At 35.5% G+C, this 22,828-nt stretch overlaps 3 protein-coding genes, 1 long non-coding RNA gene and 1 other non-coding gene across 10 annotated transcripts; 2 read left to right on the forward strand and 3 right to left on the reverse strand.

Annotated features, from left to right (window-relative positions):
- Window positions 1-44: 44 nt before the first annotated feature.
- TRNAR-UCG lies at window positions 45-118 on the reverse strand. The gene has a single exon. It is a non-coding gene; the product is annotated as a tRNA-Arg (tRNA).
- A 1,747-nt stretch (window positions 119-1,865) lies between these two features.
- On the forward strand, window positions 1,866-6,513 carry LOC117921561 (protein SYS1 homolog). The gene is made up of 3 exons (XM_034839479.1): window positions 1,866-2,588; window positions 2,918-3,144; window positions 5,880-6,513. Exons 1-3 carry the CDS (start codon window positions 2,365-2,367, stop codon window positions 5,885-5,887), a joined length of 459 nt encoding a protein of 152 aa, XP_034695370.1. The 5' UTR covers window positions 1,866-2,364; the 3' UTR covers window positions 5,888-6,513.
- Window positions 6,514-7,409: 896 nt separating this feature from the next.
- LOC117921558 (serine/threonine-protein phosphatase with EF-hands pef-1-like) lies at window positions 7,410-14,725 on the reverse strand. 6 transcript variants are annotated; one of them, XM_034839472.1, is made up of 10 exons: window positions 14,202-14,725; window positions 13,638-13,746; window positions 12,883-13,527; window positions 12,625-12,795; window positions 11,590-12,540; window positions 10,807-11,508; window positions 9,596-10,093; window positions 9,306-9,452; window positions 8,076-8,183; window positions 7,418-7,880 (listed from the first exon to the last, which is right to left on the reverse strand). In XM_034839472.1, exons 2-10 carry the CDS (start codon window positions 13,722-13,724, stop codon window positions 7,755-7,757), a joined length of 3,435 nt encoding a protein of 1,144 aa, XP_034695363.1. In that variant the 5' UTR covers window positions 13,725-13,746; window positions 14,202-14,725; the 3' UTR covers window positions 7,418-7,754. The 6 variants fall into 6 exon arrangements, with proteins under 6 accessions (XP_034695365.1, XP_034695366.1, XP_034695363.1 ...); XM_034839471.1 differs by having other exon boundaries at window positions 7,418-7,874; window positions 9,297-9,452; XM_034839470.1 differs by having other exon boundaries at window positions 9,297-9,452.
- Window positions 14,726-14,799: 74 nt separating this feature from the next.
- LOC117921562 lies at window positions 14,800-17,026 on the forward strand. The gene is made up of 2 exons (XR_004652379.1): window positions 14,800-15,033; window positions 15,126-17,026. It is a non-coding gene; the product is annotated as an uncharacterized LOC117921562 (long non-coding RNA).
- Window positions 15,718-20,553, reverse strand: LOC117921560 (probable sulfate transporter 3.4). Its single transcript, XM_034839478.1, has 13 exons — window positions 20,165-20,553; window positions 19,890-19,938; window positions 19,562-19,769; window positions 19,245-19,416; window positions 18,844-18,909; window positions 18,633-18,746; window positions 18,401-18,517; window positions 18,054-18,180; window positions 17,676-17,962; window positions 17,242-17,432; window positions 16,900-16,985; window positions 16,300-16,376; window positions 15,718-16,208 (listed from the first exon to the last, which is right to left on the reverse strand). The coding sequence occupies exons 1-13, from the start codon at window positions 20,519-20,521 to the stop codon at window positions 16,065-16,067; spliced, it is 1,995 nt and encodes a 664-aa protein (XP_034695369.1). The 5' UTR covers window positions 20,522-20,553; the 3' UTR covers window positions 15,718-16,064.
- Between the last annotated feature and the right edge of the window lie 2,275 nt (window positions 20,554-22,828).

Here is a 22,828-nt window from a genome sequence, read left to right on the forward strand (position 1 = left end):
AAGATGAAGAGGGTGCGGATAAAAACAAAATGTAGTTTTTCATTCGACCACAGTGGGAGTCGAACCCACGACCTTTTGATCCGAAGTCAAACGCGCTAATCCACTGCGCTATGCGGTCATTTATAAGAAGTTTTCGCATAATTACAAATATAAAGATAAAAATTAATTTCATTTTTTTTAATAATAAACGCTTGATTCATTTATTAATGACACCTCAGAAAACAAAAGTTATTGCCCTTTTTGTTTTTGTTTTTATTCTATATGTCCACGTGGATGAATCTCATTACCTAAATTGCACTTGAACCGCATTTTCAAAATAAAATTTCATATTTTATACTAAAACTTCATTTTGAAACTGAAGTTTCATATTTTGCAATGAAATATTATTTTAGAATGTTGTTTCCCAATTTGTACTAAAATTGTATTTTCAAAACATGATTTTGGTGTTTTGTATTAACTCCAAATAATTTCAAATTTTGATTTGAAATGGTATATTGCAAACACAATTATAGTCTAAATTGCAATGTTTTTAAAATCGAATTAATTATTAAATTAAAAAAATTATCGATTTACGGTTTACTAATTTGATCGGTTGATCCAATGACATCATAAATATATAATTTATATATTATTTTATAATTAAATTTTTAATATTAGTGATCAACGGATGATTGGATTGGTTGATAGTTGGACCGGCCAAACACTACTAAATTGTGAAATCATATTTTCAAATTGCAATTTTAATATAAATTATGAAATTGTGATTTTATTTGAAATTTAAAAATAAAATGAAATCACATGACTCGTAGAAAGCAACAAAGAGCTATTTTGAAGTTTGAAAATCAACCTAAAAATGATATTTGTCTTGCAAAAATACCATTTTACCCTCAAACTTGTCCAAATTTTTTACGGAGAATAAATAGGGGATATAAAAAAATAATTTTCCCATAAAAATAAAGCAAATTACATAGTGATTGTTGAGACATATATATATATATATAAAATGTATAAGAAATGTATAATAAGTCTGAATTTATCTTATATTCTTAAAAATTAATTTTTTTTTTAAAGGGAAAAAAACAAACCTTGATGAAATTTTATACTGTCCATTACAAAAACATGGGAATTGCATTTAAACCAATTTAATACGATCTATTATTCATCACCTAACATCTCACCTCATTAATAAAAGCAATGATAAATTTTACAAGGGTTAGTTACTTCTCTTGACCAACTAATTCACATGAAATAAATTATATACGAGTGAATTTTTAGCTATAAAAATTAAAGGGTGATTATATAAAACTTAATACTTATTACTTAATTACTTATATTGATTTTAAATTAAATTATATTTAAATTATTGACTTCAAACTTATTATTTAATGCTTACTTTAAGTATTAAGGTTATTTGATAAATTAACTTAAAATTTATTTTAAATAATCCGATTGATATATTTATCTTTATAAATTATAACTAGGACAAATGAGATTAAGTAATAACGGGTGAAGTAGCAAATGAGATTATAGAGGTAACTAATACAAATAAAGATGTGAATTTAAGAATAAGTTAATTATTTTTACTTATTATTTAAATAATTTTTGACTTTAAGTCACACCATTAAACTATTCTATTAAATATATTTAATTTATCTAATAACTTAAATTAAATTATTAAATCACGTTAAGTGATTAAGTGATTAAGTTGGTTAACTAACCACCGAACCTTTTCCTTTATGACTAATATATTCTGTCCTGGATCATAAAAAATTCAATAATAATAATAAAAAGCATAAATGAATTGGGCGTTTGGGCTGGGCCCTAGGATTTCTTGATACGGTGTCGTTTTAGTCCACTGCTCTGCTCTGCAATTCCTACGAATCTTTTCTTTGAAATCGTTTCTCTGGAACTGGCCGTCTCTTTCCTTAGGTTTTCGAATCCCATGCCCACGCTTTTTTTTCTCTTTCGCATTTATATTCTTATATTCACCCCGTCTCGTTTTGTTTCCACGGAAAAGGAATCCCGGGAACAATTCCATTTTCCGGGAAATTTTTATCTCCGCTGCAACTTTATATTCTTAGGCCAAATTTGAGTGGAATCCGAAGCTTCCACTCCTTTAATCCGGAAAATTTTGTGGAAATGTGAGTTTCTCATCTCAATTTCTAGAAAATTTGGATTACCCAATTTTCAGATTTGGAATTGGTTTCGTATAAATCGTGAAGCTTTTCTCAGATTCGTTGATTTTTGAGATTCATATCGTTGTCAGACTATGCGTTTGAAGTTCGATTTGATTGTTGTGGGGAATTAAGGTTTCAGTTGAAGGAATTCGAGAGTTAGGGTTTTGATTCGACAAGATTAAAAGTCATGTTCTATGGTGCTGGGGTGTGGGATCCTTGGCTCATTGTTGCCCAAATTGTTTGTCTTCAATGCTTATACTATCTCACTCTTGGGGTGTTCATGGCGATTCTTGTCGGGACTCGCGTTTCTCGGATTAGTCTCGTATACTTCTTCGATTTCTCGACGCTTACCGGCGCAACGGTCACCGGTTGGTGCGTCATTGCTTCGTTTGGTCTCAGTGCGCTTGCAGGGTGAGAAATCTTGGTCACAATTTTTTTTCCCCTGATTGTGCTTTGTTTGATTAGTGAGAAATTGGAAGAAAATAAAATCGTAGCCCTTTAATTTCTTTTCGTCTTTGCTTCAATTATGGTAATGTAAAATATTTATAACGTGTAACACATACATAAGAATCCATCGGTGGGCATATTTCATTAAGATTCATTAAGATTGATTTCAGCAGAAAACTCAGCCATATATATATATATATGTGACCCACAAAAAATAAATAAATAAAAAAAGAAAAAAAAAAGCTGCAGAACAATTTTTGTTTGCTAACTTGCAGATTTTCTTGTTTGAGCAGAGCTGTCTTTTTGCTTTATCTGATTGAGAGGGCAAAGAAATGCTTAGATTTCTCTGCCACACTGTATGTTATCCATCTCTTTATATGCATCATATATGGAGGTTGGCCTTCCTCAATAACATGGTGGGTTGTGAATGGTACTTGTCTCGCAATGATGGCTTTGCTCGGTGAATATTTGTGCATAAGACGTGAACTGCTAGAAATTCCTATAACACGATACCGTTCAAGTAAGTGTACTATTTCTCTTTGAATATTCTTTTAATGTTAGGATGACTGCCTAAATGAGCTCTATGTTTAAATTTGGTTAATTAATTTTTTGCTATTTTGGGAAGTGGATTCATGGCTCATTAGGCAATAGTGGTTGCATGAATAGTGTGTTCAGGAAGCTTTGCTGTTTTCTCTATGTTCTGCTTAATGTTGGTCAAGTATTTCTCTGCTTTTTCTATCTATGGTGTTTTCCACTGGTTTGCATGTTGGCTTGTATATTTTGTTATCTGATGTTGGTATTTTAATGTTTTTATTTAGTGGTAGAATTCCTTTGTGCTGATTCATAGTAGAATTCTCTATTCCTTTTTGGGGAGGATCATGTACTTTTATTTCTTCTTTTTATGCACTCACTTAGATTCAATTGCTCCCCTTCATTTTTCTGCCACCTTTTGTTTTATGTGCATATCCAGAAGCTGGTTAGATGGATAAATATCTCTTGACATTGAGTAGGATTGTTTTTCCAATCTAAGTTGGGTAACTCTTTGCCTCACTCAACCTTAGACGAGCAAGAAGCCAACCATATCTAACTTCATAAAGCTTATATAACTGTTTGCAAATTTCTCCATTTCTCTCCAACATATCAGCTTCTTTTAGTTGGGTAAAGCCCTCTCCCACCAATTGACCTCTGCTTCATTAGAATTATGTCTAGCTTCTAAGCTTACTTCTCTCCTACTAGGATACACTGACATAGTGCTTGGGGAAGCAAACTAAGACCAACTTACTGTAGGGTTATCTCATTTTCTTGCTGCCTGACCAACTCCTTCATTCACTTTTTATCAGTTTCATGGGGTGGTTAACAAGCCTTTTGTCATTTAGCTCATTATGAGGCTTCTTTGTCAAGCATTATTTTTGTATGATAAAATAATGAGCAGCATACTGCACATACATTAACCAAGGCTCAATTTGATGAGTCATGGGTAAACGTCATCAGTGGCCTTTATTATGATGATAAAAGCCTCCTACCCTGTGAGAATGGGCATTGTGTTATACACTTATACTTGCTTGCTCCTTGATAATTAATTTTAATCAGTCACTTTCATCATTTGGGCATGATTCTCAACAGAAAAAAGAAAAAAAAAAAAACATTTGGACATATTGATAGAGGAAGTTGGTCCTGCCCCTTCTACATGAAGATGAATATCATTGTTATTGGTAATCATCTTGGTGAAAAATTACTCTCCAACCACCTTTATGTCATAAATTTGAAATGACAGATCTGGGGCTCTTTTGCTACTCTTGGAGTAAAATTCTTCGAAAATAGTTTTCCAATACATCAACTCATAGAGATGTTCTGTTGATCATTTTACTACATTTGGGATGCAACATTGCAAAATGGTTGCAACAGACTGTTTTGTGAAAAAGAGAAATCTGCAATAGGATGGTCTGATATTCCTTAGTTTTGTACTATGTTCGGAGGTTTGCAGTTTTCTGCATTCTCTTTCAGATGCAACTTTTGATGTCAACCCACTGTGTCGATTTTTTGCACAATCTACAAAATTATGATCTTTAGGTGGCTGAAGGGTTACATGTTCAAATTATAATGGATGGGTTATTCTAATTCTAATATCTAAAAGGTAGGGATATTGGAATGACAACCTAATGTTGACCACATAGGTGTTTACGAAGTTATGGCGTTCTTTAATGTGAGGCCATAACATCCAACATTGAAAACACATTTCAATACTACTCCGGTGGACATCTCTTGGGTTTCTCTTGTTTCATTGGGATTAGAAATGAATGTTAACTTATTCTCTATGTTGATTTCTTTTCCTCTTGCCCTTATTTTGGGTGCATGTGCTTTTGCCCTTCATTTGGGGTATATGTTGTTTCCCTCTGTTGAGGGCTAAAGTGTTATAGACATTTACTTTGAATGCTCACACACAACTAAGGCTTGCAAAATCTTACCAAACTCACCAACTAGGGCAAATCATGCTTACATTAACTGAGTGTGAGTTTGGTTCCTGATTTTTCTCACTTTTATAACAATAAAATACTCTCAGTTAACATATTAAGTTGAGCTACAGTTTAATGAAAATGGTATACCATATTGTGAATGGTTTACGATACCTGATTGTTTACTTCCAATGAGCAACCTATTGATGGTGGTGTCATGAATTTCACATTCAATTGACACTACAATGTCGCTGAACTTGTCCATGTTGCATAGTGTTATGTGTGAAGATTTTAGTTTTTATTGAAGTGATTACCGCAATGACTGTCTCTTCTTGCTCCAGCTTTCCATTCTTTGTTCTTTTCCATATTCTCATTATGTACATGAAATGAAAAATATTAATACTGGGTAAAAACTTTTTGGTTTATAGTTTTATCTAACTGTTACACTTTTGATATAATTGTTACATTATTGTTCAATGAGTGTTTGAGTTCTGTATTCATGCATTTTTTCGGTGTTATTGAGGATAGTTTGAATCATGTCTTTTGAATATCAATTTTGTTTCAGTATGGTTGTTATCCAAAATGGGGAAAAATGGGTTATTAGATATTCACTTATAATGATGTGCTTATTTTGTTTGCCTTTAAATTGCTGCTTAAATTCTGTAAGACTTGGAGGTTCTTATGCATAATTTTAATGTCATGTTTCTTGCTCTAGATTTCATTGGGTGCAACAACCACATGAGCTCTTAGTTTCATTAGCTAAATTATAAGCACCATTAATTTGTAGACATTTTCTCTGCAGATGTTTGACTGACCAGAGAAACTCAACAGGCAAGAACAAAATTTATTGGGAACATACTATGTTGGCTTCACTATTTTGGGGGAGTTCCTGGATAAAGCTCATGAGATACCAAATTTGATGTGGGATAACCTATGAGCAATGATCACCAGAAGTCTCTTATCGATTTAATTTTCTATGCTGGCGGAATGACTGAAAACAGCTGCCACAACAATTCAAAAAAATGCTTTTAAAAGATGAAAAAGTGGAACACATGAAGGGAGGTACTTCTGAATCGTGTTAGTGAAACCTGCATGTAAAATTCTAGGTAGTTTTGAAAGAGTCAATTCTTATAGTGCTTTTTGATTTGAGAATTTATCATTGAATGAGAACATTTGGAATGAGTTTTAGATCAGCGCACATATGACCCGTGGCGATTTTTGTATCGTGTGGGTGTAAGTTATCATAGGGTTGCTAGATGTGCCATGAATTGCCTGGTTTCCATTAAATCTAGTTAGAGCAGTTGAAAAATGGTATATGACAACTGTAGTTCAAGTTTCTAAGCTTGCCGTATTCCAAAAAACATAGTAAATGTATGATTGGTGGTATGATGATGACTTGGTGCTAATTGTGGGAAACGTGCTGGACATTCACTATTCATGGCCCTTCTTTATATTTATTATAACTGAGCGGATCCTTGCTTGATATTTCTCACTCTTGTTCAAAACTGTGCTGGTGCCCAGACTGCCAAAATCATATTATTCATATGGACCATTGAGGCAATCCAGAACAGATAATGCAGCCATAGATTCAGTTCCAATTTGGGGTGAATTTCAGGTTGTCACTGCAAGAATAATGGCACTGAATCGAAGGTTCAGGCCTCATGCTGCACTAGCATTTAGTGGGTGCTTCATATACCCTCTTATATTTTGTTTGTTTGTTTGTCCATTCTCTTCCTCCCTGAATGACACTTATCTTCTACCGGTCCAGGTGTCCCACGTCTAATCCTTCCCCTTTCAAAACCCACTATTTTACCTTTGCATCCTTCACTTCTATCTGCAACCAAAACTACTCACATCGGTTTAATTTCTCTCTATTGAGTGCTATCCCTGGATTACTGAGTTTCACCCTTTATGGCTTCATTTTTATTCGTCTGTTTAAGTTGGGGAGTAAATTTGTATGGTGACGATAGTGCACCGAGATTTACAGGCGCAACCCTCGAAACCCCTCTAAACCCTCAGAGTTCCCCTGTATATCGCTTTGCCAAAGCCTCGTTAATACTTCTATCACACTGACAAACACTAATTTCTTGATTTACCATTTGTGCTGTTGATGATGTGGGAAATTTTCACTTTGGCCCCAGTTGCTACAGCTGTTACTACCCACCAAGTTTTGCAGAACAATCAGCTTTGGAGCAGAATTCCAGAAATGTTTCATCATCACAAGCATTCTTTCCCTGTTTGTTTCGAGTGAAAACAAAATGGAACAAAAAGCTTCAACGAAGATTCTTTCTGAACTCTTTCATGAGCGCCACAACATGCGGTCTATAGGGTCTGCAGAAATGCCAGAAACCCGTAAGCTTAGCTTCTGGTATCTTCAAACCTTAGCCAACTAGCCTTAATGAGTTACATGAACAATGGATAACACAATTGGGAGGATATGAAGAACACATCAGGTAACTAAGCTCGAATATTCACATGGCCATTCCTCATTCCTCACAAAACTCATTAACCAAGCTCTTAACTTTACATAAATACTCTTCAACACTAATGGAAAAATACAAAGCATTGTACCAGATAGGCAACAGCCAAAACACACCATCAATCAGCTCCTCTACAAGCAGAATCCTGACCCAAGTCCATGGTAGACTCGATGATCCAGCCACTGCAGTGATAATGCTCAGCTGCGATAACGACGTCGTTTAACACTCTTCTCTGTTTCCTGTTCTCTCTTTCGACACACTTCAGATTTTCTATGTTTCTTCCTCTCATTTGCCTGACTATCTTCATTTTTTCTAATCTGCAGCTAAAAATGGGTCTGAAATTTGTGATGTGTTGCAACTAGGAACCTTTTTATTTTTCCAAACAAACAAACAAAGGAAAAGTTTTGTAAATGTCTATTTTTATTTTATTTTTAAAATTACTGTTTTCTTTTCCTTTTTCTTTCTCATTTGGACTCGTTAAAAGAGAAGCAACAGTAAATGGATTTCGTATTCCATACCTTGGCTCCTAGAGTTACAGCTTTGAAGGTGTGGAAAACTGGATCATCGAAAGTAGGAGGCCCTAGAACAATGTATGCCCCTTTATTGTTAAGTCTTTCCCCTGAGCTCTGCATGGTAGAGAAATCAACAATTAGGATGGATTACAAATTTTTAAGCAACCAATGCTAACAAATTCTTTTTTCTTTTTTTCTTTCTTTTTTTTTTAAAAATAAAATAAAAATACTAAACAATCATAATTCATAAAAGAGATGACGAAACATGTTGGTGGAGGAGCTTCATGCTGTTGGGAAGGGTGTGGTTGGAGGAATTGGTCCACATTTTTTGCACTATACCAACAGATCAGAATTAGTGTTTATTTTTATGAAAAGGGAACATGCAAATAGTTTACATAGAAAGAAAGATGACGCTCAAAAAACCTGCAAGATGGATGTCATAAAACCCTGTTTTTTATACAGTTTAGACTAGATAAAGCCTATTGCCATTTACACTCAATTACTTGTTCCACCAGCCTTGAACTAAAAGATAACTATAGGAAGAAAGTTAAGAAGAAGAATAAGAAGACGGGCTTTTTCTGAACTTATTCAAGATACATTGATTCTGAAGGTTGTTAATCAAGCATAACATTTGTAAGGGGAAACCCAATGCCTCCATACAAAGATCCAATAAGAAAATTTTGATATGCTCCATGGATTGGATGGTTACAGATCGAAGTTTCCCAAGAAGTCCAAACTAATTATGTCAAAAGGTATGGTCCTAATCTTCTATATGCATCATATTTCCAGTGTCCTGTGTCATTCAAACTAGCATTCAAATAGCTGTTATCTATATGTGCATGTGTGTATATATAATTTCAATAACTCACATTCCTTCTGGAATTACATTATAATCTTCTCCTGAAAAATTACTGTCTGTAAGCATAAGTTAGAGCAACGGAAGCAATAGTTCTCACTTTCCATGTGAAAGCTCAAACGATATATATGTATGACTATCTCCTAAGGTTTAAAGCATCCTACTTGTCTTGCTGATGATACGTACATGTAAAACATGGCCATGTTGACATACAAGGATTATTAGGCTATGTGATGTCACATTCTACCTTTACACATAAAATCTATACAAGATGTGTTTAAGTAGAAGCTATTAAAGAAGAAAGTCAGTGTTGTAAATTGTGAAACCATTGATTTCAGAATATGAATGACTGTTGGAACAAAGAAACTAACAGAAGTGACCTGAGACGGCGGAAAGTCTGGAGCACTGAATAGAGTGACTAGTTTCCCTGATTCTACTTCATGATCTATGGAATACCCTTCATCCATTCTACCAAGATCTTCTCGTTTCTCCCTTGCATCAGGGCCTTCATGCGATCTGATAATCAACTGTAGTAGCCACAAAAGACAGCATTCCCAATATCAGCATTTCAACTCTTTAAACTGGTCATTTCTCACACTTAAGTAGAAAAACTTTTCTAGTTTCATATGTATGAAGTTAAGATACAAGGGACTAAGTTAAATAATAGAACCTTTAAATTTGACTTCTTTAAGAAGGTCTCAGTGCAATCAGGACCCCACAGTAGGCCACAGCCTCTCTGTAAATTTGGTTTAAGGCCACACTCCATTGAAGGATCTGACCACAATGCATCACAAAGTATTGAGTTTGTTCCTGAACTTCGAGGATCTAGAATTGTTCTCTTTACTTTGGATAATTCTTCCAAAGAACCCAGAGACAGCATCTCAACATCATGATTGGACTCTTCTGAATCTTTCATTTTATGGGACTTTCTTAGTGGAGCAATGGATATACTGCTGCTTCGAAAAAGACCTCCATGAGTTGTATAAACACGCCCTGCTATTGTTGAGGCTAAAGGAAGTTTTGAAAAGCAGTCTAAGCATCTACGGTAGACATGCTTCCCTTGATCTCCATATTTCGTCATCACCTCCTCCTCAAACCCACACTCAGATGTGCAAAGCTTGGTTTCATGATTTCCACGAAGTAAATATACTCTATGTGGCAGAAGGACCTGGCATCAGAGTGCAAATGGTATTAGAAAAATAGATATTGCAATATTCCAATGCTTTTGTAACTTGTCACAACTCTAGGAATAGTTAGAATCAGGAGTCAATCATAAAATAAAAGCAAATAAAATAAAATTATAAAGCAATAGGGCCATGTTCTATGGAGAGATGTGTTTCTCTTAAAGAACCAAGAATTCAAATGAAAAGCCTTAATATTACAGCACCACCACAAAAACTACAAGATGACATGATCACTTGGTGAGGTATCCATATATTTTCTTTGGTTGTCAACATTAGTTTATGGCTCCTTCTCTCATTAAAATTAAAAAGAAAGTAGAAAAAAGTATCAGGTGGACCACAGAAAACAAAAAGCACTCAGCTATGTCAACCAAAGACGTACTGCTTAAACAATAAAGAAAAAGTTTGAAAACTTTAGAAATACAAATATTTCAGTCAGAGATACCAATCATCCTTCAAAATACAGATGTTGTCAAAATAAATGAAGGCAAAGAACTATTACCCAACAAAAACCTATTCATATACTATTTCCTTTGGTTTCAAATAATAAAGGTCAAAAGTATCAATTCCTCAATCACCTGAAATTAATGTCAAGATCGTATTATTAAGGCATATGAAAAAATCCCATTAGGAAAACCACATCCTTTTCCTATTTTTACAAGCTAAATACTAAAAGTAAATATCATTATTCTAATTTTACCTTCCAAGCCAATAGAAGTAAAAATGTCTCAAGACCCCACCCTCCAATACCAATATAATCTCCATTGAAAACAAAGATTTGGTTTTGTGAAGGAAAACCAGCATCTTGCAGAAGGAAAATGAGATCATGCAGTTTCCCACAAATATCACCAACGATAACCACACTTAAATCCTCCTCAAAACAATCTATCCTCACACAATTTGGCTCCTTATGCAGAATCCTTGATGCAGAGTTAAGGAGGCTATCAAAGACAGAAGATGGCAAGATGGAAGTGAATTCTGAGGGAGAGATATTCCATGAAGACCACTCAAAGGCAGACATAACGTCATGTATCCAATCCAGGGTTAAAATGCCATTGACAGGCCAGGTGAGAGGAATTTGAACAGGTGGTTGAGACAAATTTTCAGTTGATGCAAGCATGTGTGAGGGGTCTTCGTCCAAAGTGGGTTCAGGATTTTGTGAAGATTCTGCACAAGCAGTAGCCAAATAATGCAATTGTGACAACAAAGTCTGATCTGGATCCCCATCATCATTAACCACTTCTTTGTTCCTAGGATCTACTTCCACACCCACTTCTGTCTCATCACCATAACCCACATGAAGCAATTCCTTGATCTTTAAAAGTGATTGCAATTGTTGGGAATCAAAGCCTTCAGTGGAAAGGTCATTTGTAATGTGAGCTATTTCCCGCAATGCAGCAGACTGCAATAATACAAATGTGATCAATCAAATTATATTAATGCATAAGAAATAAACTTACTAATGATCTAACAATTAATTTACCATTCTAGCATTCTCAGATGAGAGAAGAGATGAAATTTTAGTTGACTCCAATTCATTAGGATTAAAACTTCGTTCAGTAGCTGTGCTGGGTAGAGGAGATGACCCTTGTTGAGTTGCTAAGGTTGGTAGAGGAGATGCCATTTGTTGTGTAGTTGAGCTGGGTGGAGGGGTCGGATGGGTTATTGATGTGAGTGGGGCAGATGCCGTTTGCTGAGTTGTATGGGTGGGAAGTGGAGATGGCATTTGTTGTGTTGTAGGGGCAGCAAGAGGAGATAAAGATTGCTGAATTATGGGGGTTGGAATAGAAGACAGTGTTTGGGTTGCAGCGGTGGGCAGAGGAGATAGCATCTGTTCAGATGTGGGAGTGGGTTGAGGAGATGACATTTGTTGAGTTGTTGAGCAGGCTACAGGAGATGGCCTGTGTTGAGTTGTAAGAGTGGGAATAGGAGAAGGCAGTATTTGCATTGTTGAGCTGGATAGAGGAGATGATCTTTGTTGAGTTGTAGTCGTGGATGGAGGAGACAACTTTTGAGATGTTGGATTGCATAGGGGAGGTGGTGCTTGTTGAGTTGCAGGGTTGGGTTGAGGAGAAGGCCTTCCTATGAGTTTACGAGTTATATTTAAGTACCAGTCCATATATCTGCTTTCATCTCCATCCAAATCATCCTTAATAATATGATTCCGACGCCCCTTCCATTCCCTTAACTCAGATGCCATCTTCTTAGACAAATCTGTACTCTCATAAGTATCACGTGATTTCCTTTTCCACTGCTTGACTGGTGTAGGCGGTGATCGATGCATGCCAAACTGACGCAAGCAACGGTCTGGGAGGTGTCGTTCAGCTTTATCAAAACAAATCAGCATGGTGGAACTCCTTCCTATAGTCATCTGTTTCCTCATTTCTTCCTGTATAAGAGCATTATCCATATCTATATATGGAAGAAAGGTAACCTGTATATCAGCAACATCTGAATTATAAATTTCACATGCAAAACTATGTTAAAGATTAAGAAGGTCATAAAGTTGCATGCTTACGTCAGACAATTCTAGAGTGTCCAGTGCCTCACGGTAAACAGACAAACTTTTGCTATTTGAATAAACTTTTCGCTTCCTTCTCCATTTTAGAGCTCGAGGAAAGTCTTGAGCAGACTTATGAAAGTTCTCAAGAGCTGGTCGACCAACTTTTAGATGCTCATAACTCCAACACTAAAAAGGAATAACCACACAGTTTTTGTTACATTATGGTTGTAAAGGAAAAAGGAAATAGAGAATAGCATAAGAAGTAAAAATAACCTGAAGTAGTGTAATACTCCCACAAATACTGGTTTGCCCATTAAGTGAGGCATTTCCAAGGGCTCTATATAAGTATGCCAATGCTGCTGCGCCCCAAGCATATCTTTTGGTATCATCAAAATTCTCAAAGAATTGAAGGTACATTACTGGTACCTTATTACCTGTGCTGGAGGAAAATATAGTGCAACCTAGAAGATATAGAAGGTAAGCACGGGTGGATCGCTTAATCTGTTCCTCAGATGCATCTTCAGGACACCTTGAGAAGCTCTCCCTTAGCCAGCTTAGCTTTACCATTCTGCCACTTCTGTGCTCGGGTCTTGGGACATTTCCCAACAACTTCCTGCATATTGACTCGCATGCATGAGATGTAACCCCTATAACTGGATCACCATCAATTGGTAATCCAAGTATCAAGAAAACATCTTCAAGGGTAATAGTCATCTCCCCCACCCTCATATGAAAACTGTTTGTTTCTCTTCTCCACCTCTCTACAAGGGCTGATATGAGGGGTGCATCTATAGACATATCTGTAATCATACTCAAGTGCTTAAATCCTGCCAGCTCTACTAACTTGATTTGGGCTTCCGTTAACTTCCACATTTTAAGTTCCTTGGTGTGCTCATGACATTTTAACACTCCACGGTCCTTGAAAAATTAAACAAATGGATCCAAAACAACAAATCATCCAATGAAAAGGACACGAAAAAAGACCACAGATAAACAGGAAAAGTAAAAATCCATTTAGTAAAGCAGACCTCTCCTTCCCAAATGGCAGAGGAGACATGTAAATCTTGCTCTGTAAGTACTGAGGAATCACATGGTCCAGGATTGTCCAAGTCCATCTCTAAGCCCAGCAAAAACTAACTGTAACCCATGACAAACACATCAAAAAGAACAAAATATCAGAAAATAGTTTGAAAAATAAAAAGTGTAATTGTGAGAAACACCAAACTAAGTATAATTTAGTTTCCTTTAAATGTTGAAATTTATGGGAGTAAGGAAAATCAAGAGGAATAATGTCATGACAACTATCTATAAGTTCAAATGAAGAATCATATAGTCCATGATATTAAAGAACATGAAGTGAAAAAACAGTACGGAGTAGTCAATTGAGTATAATGATAATGATGTTTAAACTGGAAACAAATGCTCCATAATAGTAACATTTACTCATATATCAAGCTGCAAACTGTATCATGATACTAGAAGAAACAATGAGAAATCCCACAAATTTAGTAGCAATACCTTAAACCCAACAAATAAACGATAAAGAAAATTCAATTAAATACAATTTGAATTTGTTTCTGTCGCAGTTTTACCCTCTGTTGGTTACTGAGAAAATTGAAAACTCGAAACCCCCAATTTACAAACCCTAACAGCATCCTGTCAACAAGGCTCCCGCCATCTCCTCGATTTACAACCCCATTTGAATTTCAGTTTCACCGTTTCGTCTTCATCGTCAGTCTCCAGAAACGACGCCGTTCGGAGCTTCTTCTTTGATCATTCCCGCTTTCTTCTTTTGTTTCAAAAGCTGACACCTTTGAGAAACAAAACAGGAATTGAAGCTCAGAGATGCATAGAAACGGTGATTTCTTCTCTATTCTGAGCTCACTTCCTCTCGGCGGATCTAGCCCTAGAGATTAGACGCCGCCATTTCGTTTGGGTTTCGTCGTTTCGTTATCTCTGCTATCGAAACGACGGGGTTCCAGTCTTTCCGTTTACCCATCTACCGTCATTGAACGACGTCGTTTGATCCTACTTTCCGCAGTTTGTCGTTCACCGTTTCCGTGTGCAAGATTAAAACGACGCCGTTTCAACTTTTGTTTTAATCTTAGGTTTCTTCGTTTGTTGTCTTCCCTATTTATGTTTTAAAAAACGACGCCGTTTGGACTGTACCGTTTTTTCTTGTGTTTCCTCCCTTCGTTAACCCCGACACCGTTTGGTTTTCTGCGTTTCAGCCTCTGTTTTTTCACCTCTCCCTTGTTACCAAAACGACGCCGTTCATTGTTCTCAGGGGTCTCTTGTCTTCTTCCCTACAGATCACCGGCCTTCAATTTCTCGACTTCCTCCATTCTGCCGGAAAATGAAGCTCTTTTTGATCTCCACTAGCCAGTGTTGGGTTCTTGAAATGGGTTGCAGCCCATTAGAAAGGTATAACTGAATCTAAATTAAAATTAACCTGATTCTCAATTTTGTTGGAGAATTTTGAATTTAGCTTATTTCTATTGTACTTCTCCCTGTAGGATTGCTCCAAAAGAACTGAGGATTCTATAAAATGACGGGGATTTCACTTCCTAAGAATATGTCCATAAATGCTTCAGGTACAAACCCTAATAGAATAAACAACTATAAAGTATACATGCAAAGTACTAATTCTATACAATCATGTGATTGGGTTCTTGAAAGATTCAGATGTTAATTTGATGGAAGTAGGAAAATAAATTTGTGCATGGAAATAATTTAGACACAAGTTTTAACATTCATTTTCACATCTACCTTGGCTGGAGGAATAAGTGCTTTCAACCCTAAAACATGGCTGGATTGAAGGGAAGATTAAAAAGATATGTAGTTGAATCTTCCAGTGAAATTAGTGCTTTGCATAATTATAATGCATAATGCTTATCTCAATCATGAGTTAGTTTCTTTTGGGAAATTAGGGTAGTGGATCCGCAATAATGCCTTCCTCAACTGAGTTTCCTTGTTTGTGTTATGTTAATGAGCTGAATTTTAGCTACATAGAACCCTAACTAGCACCAAATCATTATGTCAAATCTTCTTCCTCTTATTCTAATAACAAAGTTAGGAATTAGTATGAAGTCAGTAGTTCAAAGCAGGAAAACAATATGCCAAGCCTTTTTCCTCTTATTCTAGTAGCAAAACAGCAGTAGAGATGAAACCGGGACTCCCAAGACACTAACTTGGTTAGGCGCAGGGTAGTACAAGCTCCCTTGAGAAGAGGGTATGGACATAGCTTTTAGCAACAGTAAGTAGAAAAAATTCTTACTAGATTACACTTTTTTCGCCAAAAAGGAGCAGAAGAACTCTCATCTGAAATCTACACAGATTTTGAAGGTGTGAGATGCTAACATAACTATGTTTCTTTTACCGTAACTTTATTTGATTAGTTCTTTAACCATAACTGTATTCTTTTTGTCATTGTGATGTTGAGTTTCTTTTGGAACTCATGGTTGAGCCTTCCACAGTGAGGAGATGTCGGCCACGGCTTCTCCAACTGCCAGGTAGAGTCCATTCAACCCAAAGGAATCCAATATTTTTGACTGATGTAGCTTTTCCATCACATTTCCAGCGGGATTTGCCAACACAAACTACACGTGGAAGTGGAAATAAGGACTGGTGTTAGAAAGTGGGCATTTACTAGAAAAAACTATGCATAATTGATTAGATGTTTCTTCTTACCTGAAGTGATCTTTTCTCCAGCATCTTTCGGAGTTCACATATCGCGTCAATACCACTTGTGTCTATTGCTGTCACAGCTGCAAGAATGGAAAATCATAAGGCAAAGGTACAGGGATAGCTGAATTTGTTATTTCATTTATAAACTTGATTTAAAAGTTAAAAGTGCATTGATTGGATGGCTTAAACCACCCAAAACCACTTAGGAAGTTGGTTTTTGAAACCGAAATAAACCCAAACCCAACAATAATTGAGAAATGGATACACATCTCTACATCAGTACAGGAGACTCCACATTGTAGAACAGCTAAGGAAAGAAAAAGGCCACCACTATGTAATCTTCTTGTGGGTGAAGTTCCCCTCTTATCTGTGGTGGATTATTCTCTACAAACCCTAACCAACCTATTGCCATTCCTACCATACAGAATTGGAGAAATCTCATTTTCCCACAGAACAAACAAATATATAAGCCATCCCAAACTCAACTGGTTCTGAATTTGCTTTATGGAAATAACTTGACACTTTTCAGGCAATTGAGTGCAGCATGATCATGTGCTTATAAGCAGAGAACTGTTGAAAATTTAGCAAAAGGTTCGTATATACCTGTCATGTCTAAAATTACACATTTCAGCGCATTCCCATTGTTTGCTTGTATCTGCTCTTCTTCCTCGCGGACCCATCTTAGTATCCTGGAATAGGAGAATTCTTCAATCAGATAAACTTGACACAAGAAGGTGATGGTGGTATCTCTACTATACTCTGATATTATTTTCCTGAATTTATGGTGACATATACACAGCTGCTGTCTAGGGACCCGATCATCTACAAGTCCTACTTGGAGGTAAATCAGGCACACACTAGATTGGTGATAACAGCCTCAAATGATGGTAGGGCCATTAGGGTATGCTATTAGTATATATTCAGGAGATACCATATTGAACTAACCTTTCTTGTATGTAAGTGGAATTTGCAAAGTAGATGGGAGACTCCACAGCAAGTATAAGAAATGAAGGAACCTTCATTGCTTCTCTGTATCGGCTGGGATTTTGATATATTTGAGTTCCTGGGATATTCCCTAATACCATAGTGTTTGGCCTCGTGACATGCAAGAGAACCTTGAATACTGATACTCCAACCTAAATTATACAGCTAAGTCATCAGATAGAGACCAAATAATAGAATCATGTATTTGTAAAAGCCATAGAAATATCAGCATTAGTAGCATATTTCTGAATTACACTTAAATTCATATAAATGATAGGCAAGAACATGAATATTCAGAAGACCAAAGCAAAAATGCAGAGCTTATTTATTTTTGTTCTCAGAGAAGCATGCAGTTAGAAGGTTAAGTCTGAGATGGGATTTAATGTGAAACTTACCGCAATAGCAAGACCCAGGGGAACTGAAATGAAGAGCACTCCAAAGAAGGAACACAAACAAGCAAAGCAATCAAGCTTGTCGACTTTCCACAATTTATATGCAGCCTCATAATCAATAAGCCCAATCACAGCGGTTATGATAATGGCAGCCAAGATGAAATTGGGAGTGTAGTGAAACAGTGGCATGAGAAACAACAGAGTCACAAGCACCGTTGATGCCATTATTATGTTTGAGACTGCTGTTTGTGCTCCAGCATTGTAGTTCACAGCAGATCGGGAAAATGATCCTGAAAAGTGGGTCAAGCAAGTTAGCTTGAGGGATTTTAGTGAAGAATGTTTACTGAGTAAGAAAAGTTTAGATGAGAAGAGGATCTTCACCTGTGGTTACATAGCATGAAGAACAAGAACCAGCCATGTTCATGAAACCAATAGCCATCATTTCTTTGTTGCCATCAACTTGGTAATTTCTCAGAGCAGCAAATGTCCTTCCCACTGCTATTCCTTCCTGAAACACATGTAAAATTGCCAAAATATTTAGATAGAGTAGAAGCACGTGTATATGTATGCATATATTTGTGTATGTAAATATATTCTTGGCCTTAGCTGAGCCCTGGCATCAAATTTGTGGGATAGTAAATTTCTTTTATCCAATAAAAATCACTAGAAAAAAAGCCCATTCTGATGATGATTTTGGTAGAGCAAGATGCTAGGTTTTGATCACTTACAGTGAGAGATAGGATTCCAGTTATAATGCCAGTTTTGATAGCAACTGCGAGATAAGAGCCATGGAAGTATAGCATATTTGATGAAGGTGGATTCAGACCCTTTGGTAAGTGACCAATCTGCATGTCAAAAAATTCAATTTTTATAAGCTATTAGAAGAGGAAAAGAAGAATTTTCAGACGTCTTCTGTTGATTTACATCAGGAAACTTGTAGGCTAAATTAGTAGTTCTTACAATTGAGATCCCATGAAGTTTCGACTTGAGGAGAAAGACTAGAAGGGTTGACAGAATAACTGATGTCAGTGGGGCAGCTGCTGAAACCCAGAAAAGTTTTGGCCTTCTCATGCCCTGTATAGGGTCAAAGTTTGAACATTTTAGTACAACATATACAGTGAAAATTAACATAGCAGTGAAATATGTTTTTTGAGTAATATGAGACACTTACAATTTTCCTTGTAATCAATAGAAAGGCTAGGAAGCCGAATCCCATTACGATGGTTTGCCAGGACCACTGCACATCAATATCACTACAATCAGAACCAGCCCCCTCACACACCCACAGGCACATTTAAGTACTATAGTAAGTTGTGTCTTTGAAGCAACTCCAAGGAGGAAAAGAAAAGACCTGTCACTGTCACTGTCACTTAAATGGCTTCCAATTCACCTATTCTACAAGCCCTTTTTGGAGAAAAGAAATCAACCACGGAAAGTTTTGCATCAGTGGAATAAATCTCTTTAAATCTCAAATTGTTCTTCCATAGTGCTATCACACAGTTCCCCTAGGTGTCATCCTTCCAAAAAGTTGCTTCTGGACACAACCCTTTACCGAAGCCTCTTTAGTCTTACCTCATGTCTCTGCTGGAAAACAGAAGTTAAAACAGGGACAATTTGCATCTTAGTAGTGAAATGGGCGATCCCGAGCAACCCTTTCAGTTGTTGCAGAGATACTATGACGGCTGCACCAGCCATGAACCCAACTAGAGTTGCCTTTGAGAGGAAATCAATTATAAACCCCAACCTGTGAACCATATAAGCAAAATCAAACAGAGAAAAATTGGTGGAGAACTCAAGAAAATAATCTGAACTATAGTAAAATATTTCTATCATTGTTTTCCTGGGAAGCAAACAACACATAGGCGAACTTAATACACGTGGTTCAGTACCTCAGTAGACCCAAGGCAGCCTGAAACAAACCAGCGAAGAAGGTTGCAGTGAAAGCCAATTTGAGATACAGAATTGGATCTGCACTCCAAGAAACCGCGTTATTTAGCATCGTGCCCATGACCAGTGATGCTATCGAGACTGGACCGACAGCAAGATGCCTAGAGCTCCCAAGAATAGAATATATCAATGGGGGCACAAAGCTTGAATCTGCAAACAGACCCAAATCAATTAAAACGCAAAACCAAAGGAAAGCTAAAGAAATGTATGTAATCAATCAATAAACAAAACCATTAACAAAGACAGAATCAGGAAGATAGCTATACTAACATAGTCCAATAATGGGCGGCAAATTTGCAAGCTTTGCATAACTAATTCCCTGCAGCAGATCACAAGAAACTTATAAAACAATCTGCAGTTGGTATCCTTAAGAAAGAAAAATCTGAAGAACATAATTGAAAAGGATAACCATCAATAGTAGAAGTGATTTTCAGCCTAAAAATAAAGAAAAAACATAACCAACTCACTGTTCATTCTTTACTCAAATCCACACACACACACACACACACATATATATGGTTGATGGGTTGTGGGTTGTGACTCACTTGTGGGATCGCAAGGCTTGCAATGGTGAGACCAGAGATGATATCAGACCTCAAAAGAGCTAAACTGTAAGTGGGTGCCCAGTGGAAGATGGGAAAGAAGAACTGGAGGGCCAGAACCAGTTTTGTGAAGGAAGACTGGTTCTTGAACCTGTGGAGAGGGTCATCTGGGAAGAAAATCTCAGAGAGCCTCTGTCTGAGTTTCTGAAAGGTGGTTTTGCTTGGTGGTAAGCAAACTCTGTGTATCTCCACTGGTGGCATTGCCACAACCATTACTGCCTCTGCCGATGCTGGTGACATCCTAACACTTGTCTCATGATGGCTTGAGAAGTCCTCCACTCTGTTTGAGCTCACACCCATCTCTGCAAAACCCACCCAAGTCTTGATGATACGTTTCTCCCATTCTCTCTATTTATAGAATCAGAGGGTGGAGTGGTGGTAGTTAATGTTTAGTTTGTTGCTACTTGCATAATGGGGGGCATTTTGGCCATCTTTAAAATGAAGATAAATGAGTATTAATTACCCAAAAACAAAAAACAAAATAAAAAAAACCTAATGGGGTTTACCTGCAAGAAGGAAGGGAATTATAGGCTGAAACGACACCACAACATTATGGTGGGCCCTAGAAATCACTATGGATTCTGGTCTTACATTGTAATAACTATTACATTATGTGTGGCTCTGGTTTGGAGGTTTTATGGGTCCTCACTTCTGATGGGTAACGTAAAAAACTTAGGTTTTACTTGATTTGGTTAGAAGTGGACAAGGCATTTGGCTTGATGGATGTTGTAGATGCGAAGAAAAAACAAATCTGATAAAGTGGGTGTTGAAGGAAAGAACAAACGGATGCTAATTTACTTAATTTAAGTACATAAGCTTTTTAATTTCTCAAAAAGACACTGAGTATTTCTTAAATGGGGTCTTAACTTTATGACTTTTAAGGATACGTATAGAAAATAAATTTAATTAGATGATATAAACCATGAGATTCATGACTTCAAAAAAAAGAAAAATTGAAAATGAGAATTTCATTTCATGTATTCATTATTATTATTATTTTTGAATTATTTACCTTTTTCATGATATTGAAATATATATATATATATATGCATGTATGTATTTATTTATTGAATTTATATTATTACTTCTATCTAGAAATTAAAAAAAAATGAGAATTATAATTATTTTATGAAATTTGTATTCCAAAATAAAAACATCAGGTAAATTTTTTTTTCCCATTTGAGATGCCATTACTTCATGCACATCTAATGCTATATCTTTCTTTTTCCAAACTTTCCTAGATTGATAATGAAATGTAAACATTATTTTAGGAAAAAAACTATTTTTAATTCTTTTTTATTAATTTTCATACCAATTTAGAAGTTTCATTGTTTGTTTTAGTCTATTTTGAATTAATTTTTATTATATTTGATTTTTTAATATTATTTTATAATAAATCAAATAGAATATATATTTTTTTTTAACCTTCCCTTGGTCTAAAACAATCCTTCCTAATTTATGCTATAAAATCTAAAATGTCTCTTTATAAAGTTAAAACATTTTAAGAAAATGATTTTAGAAAACTACAAATCCCATCAAACTCTTATACAAAACTACCAACCCCATCAAGGCTGAAAATTAAAATGGTTTTGGATATATTTTTTATTTTTATTTTTGAAAATAGAAACAAAAAATACTGAAATTTATTTATTTTCTAAATGGATAAAAATGATTTTTTTTTTATATTTTAAAAACATTTTTAAATACATAAAATATCTTTATCCTTCTTGTACAATATATATATATATATATTATGATTTATTTTATTTTTAATAATAATATATATGATGAGGAATGGAATTTGAGGGTTCCATTCACAACTCTCAAATGGGCATCCAATCATGGCCGTCCAATGGATGCTAGCTTTGTAAAGTAGAATGATTCTAGCTCTCAATTCACTGAACTTTTCTCTTTTTCTTTTCACTTTTTTTTCCCCATATTATTCCCTGAAAAAGTCTGAATTTCAATTCAACCGTCCTCCGCTATTGAGCCACCAAGCCCATATCGTGTCTAAAAAATTTATGCTTTTTAATTTTTTTTTCCAAATCTTTTAGGTAATGACTCCAATGACCACAAATGTTACAATTTGCAACCACAAACTTAAAGCAGGTCAATGGTTTGTTTGTGTCTTGGGAAAAAAATCTCTTATCCCAACCTACTCTTCTACCTAATACTATTAGGTACTTGTAATGAGATTTTAAGATTCTAATCATGGATCAATGTAAATTTTAATCCCGCTATTTAAAATATTTTTGATAAAAATATTTTTAGAAAAATAACTGATGAAATGTTTTTTTTTTTAAAAAAATATTACAAATGATTTTTAGTGAGTTTTAAAAATTTAAAAGCATTTCCTAAATTTTTGTCTATTTTCTAAATTTTGTCAAATATTTGATTTTTTTATTAAAAATATTTTTTAGCCTAAATTTGTTTTTTATAAGTAATGTTAAACGGACTTTAAGAGCATATTAAAAAAATGGTTTTGAGAGATTTGTTTACAGATCATTTGATAATAATTTTAAAAATCATTTTTAACATTTTTAATACTTTCAAACATTAAAAAGTCTAAAAATATTTTCTAAAATCACTGTCAAACATACATACTCT

Source organism: Vitis riparia, chromosome 9, assembly GCF_004353265.1.
Source record: "Vitis riparia cultivar Riparia Gloire de Montpellier isolate 1030 chromosome 9, EGFV_Vit.rip_1.0, whole genome shotgun sequence".
Classification (NCBI taxonomy): Eukaryota; Viridiplantae; Streptophyta; class Magnoliopsida; order Vitales; family Vitaceae; genus Vitis; species Vitis riparia.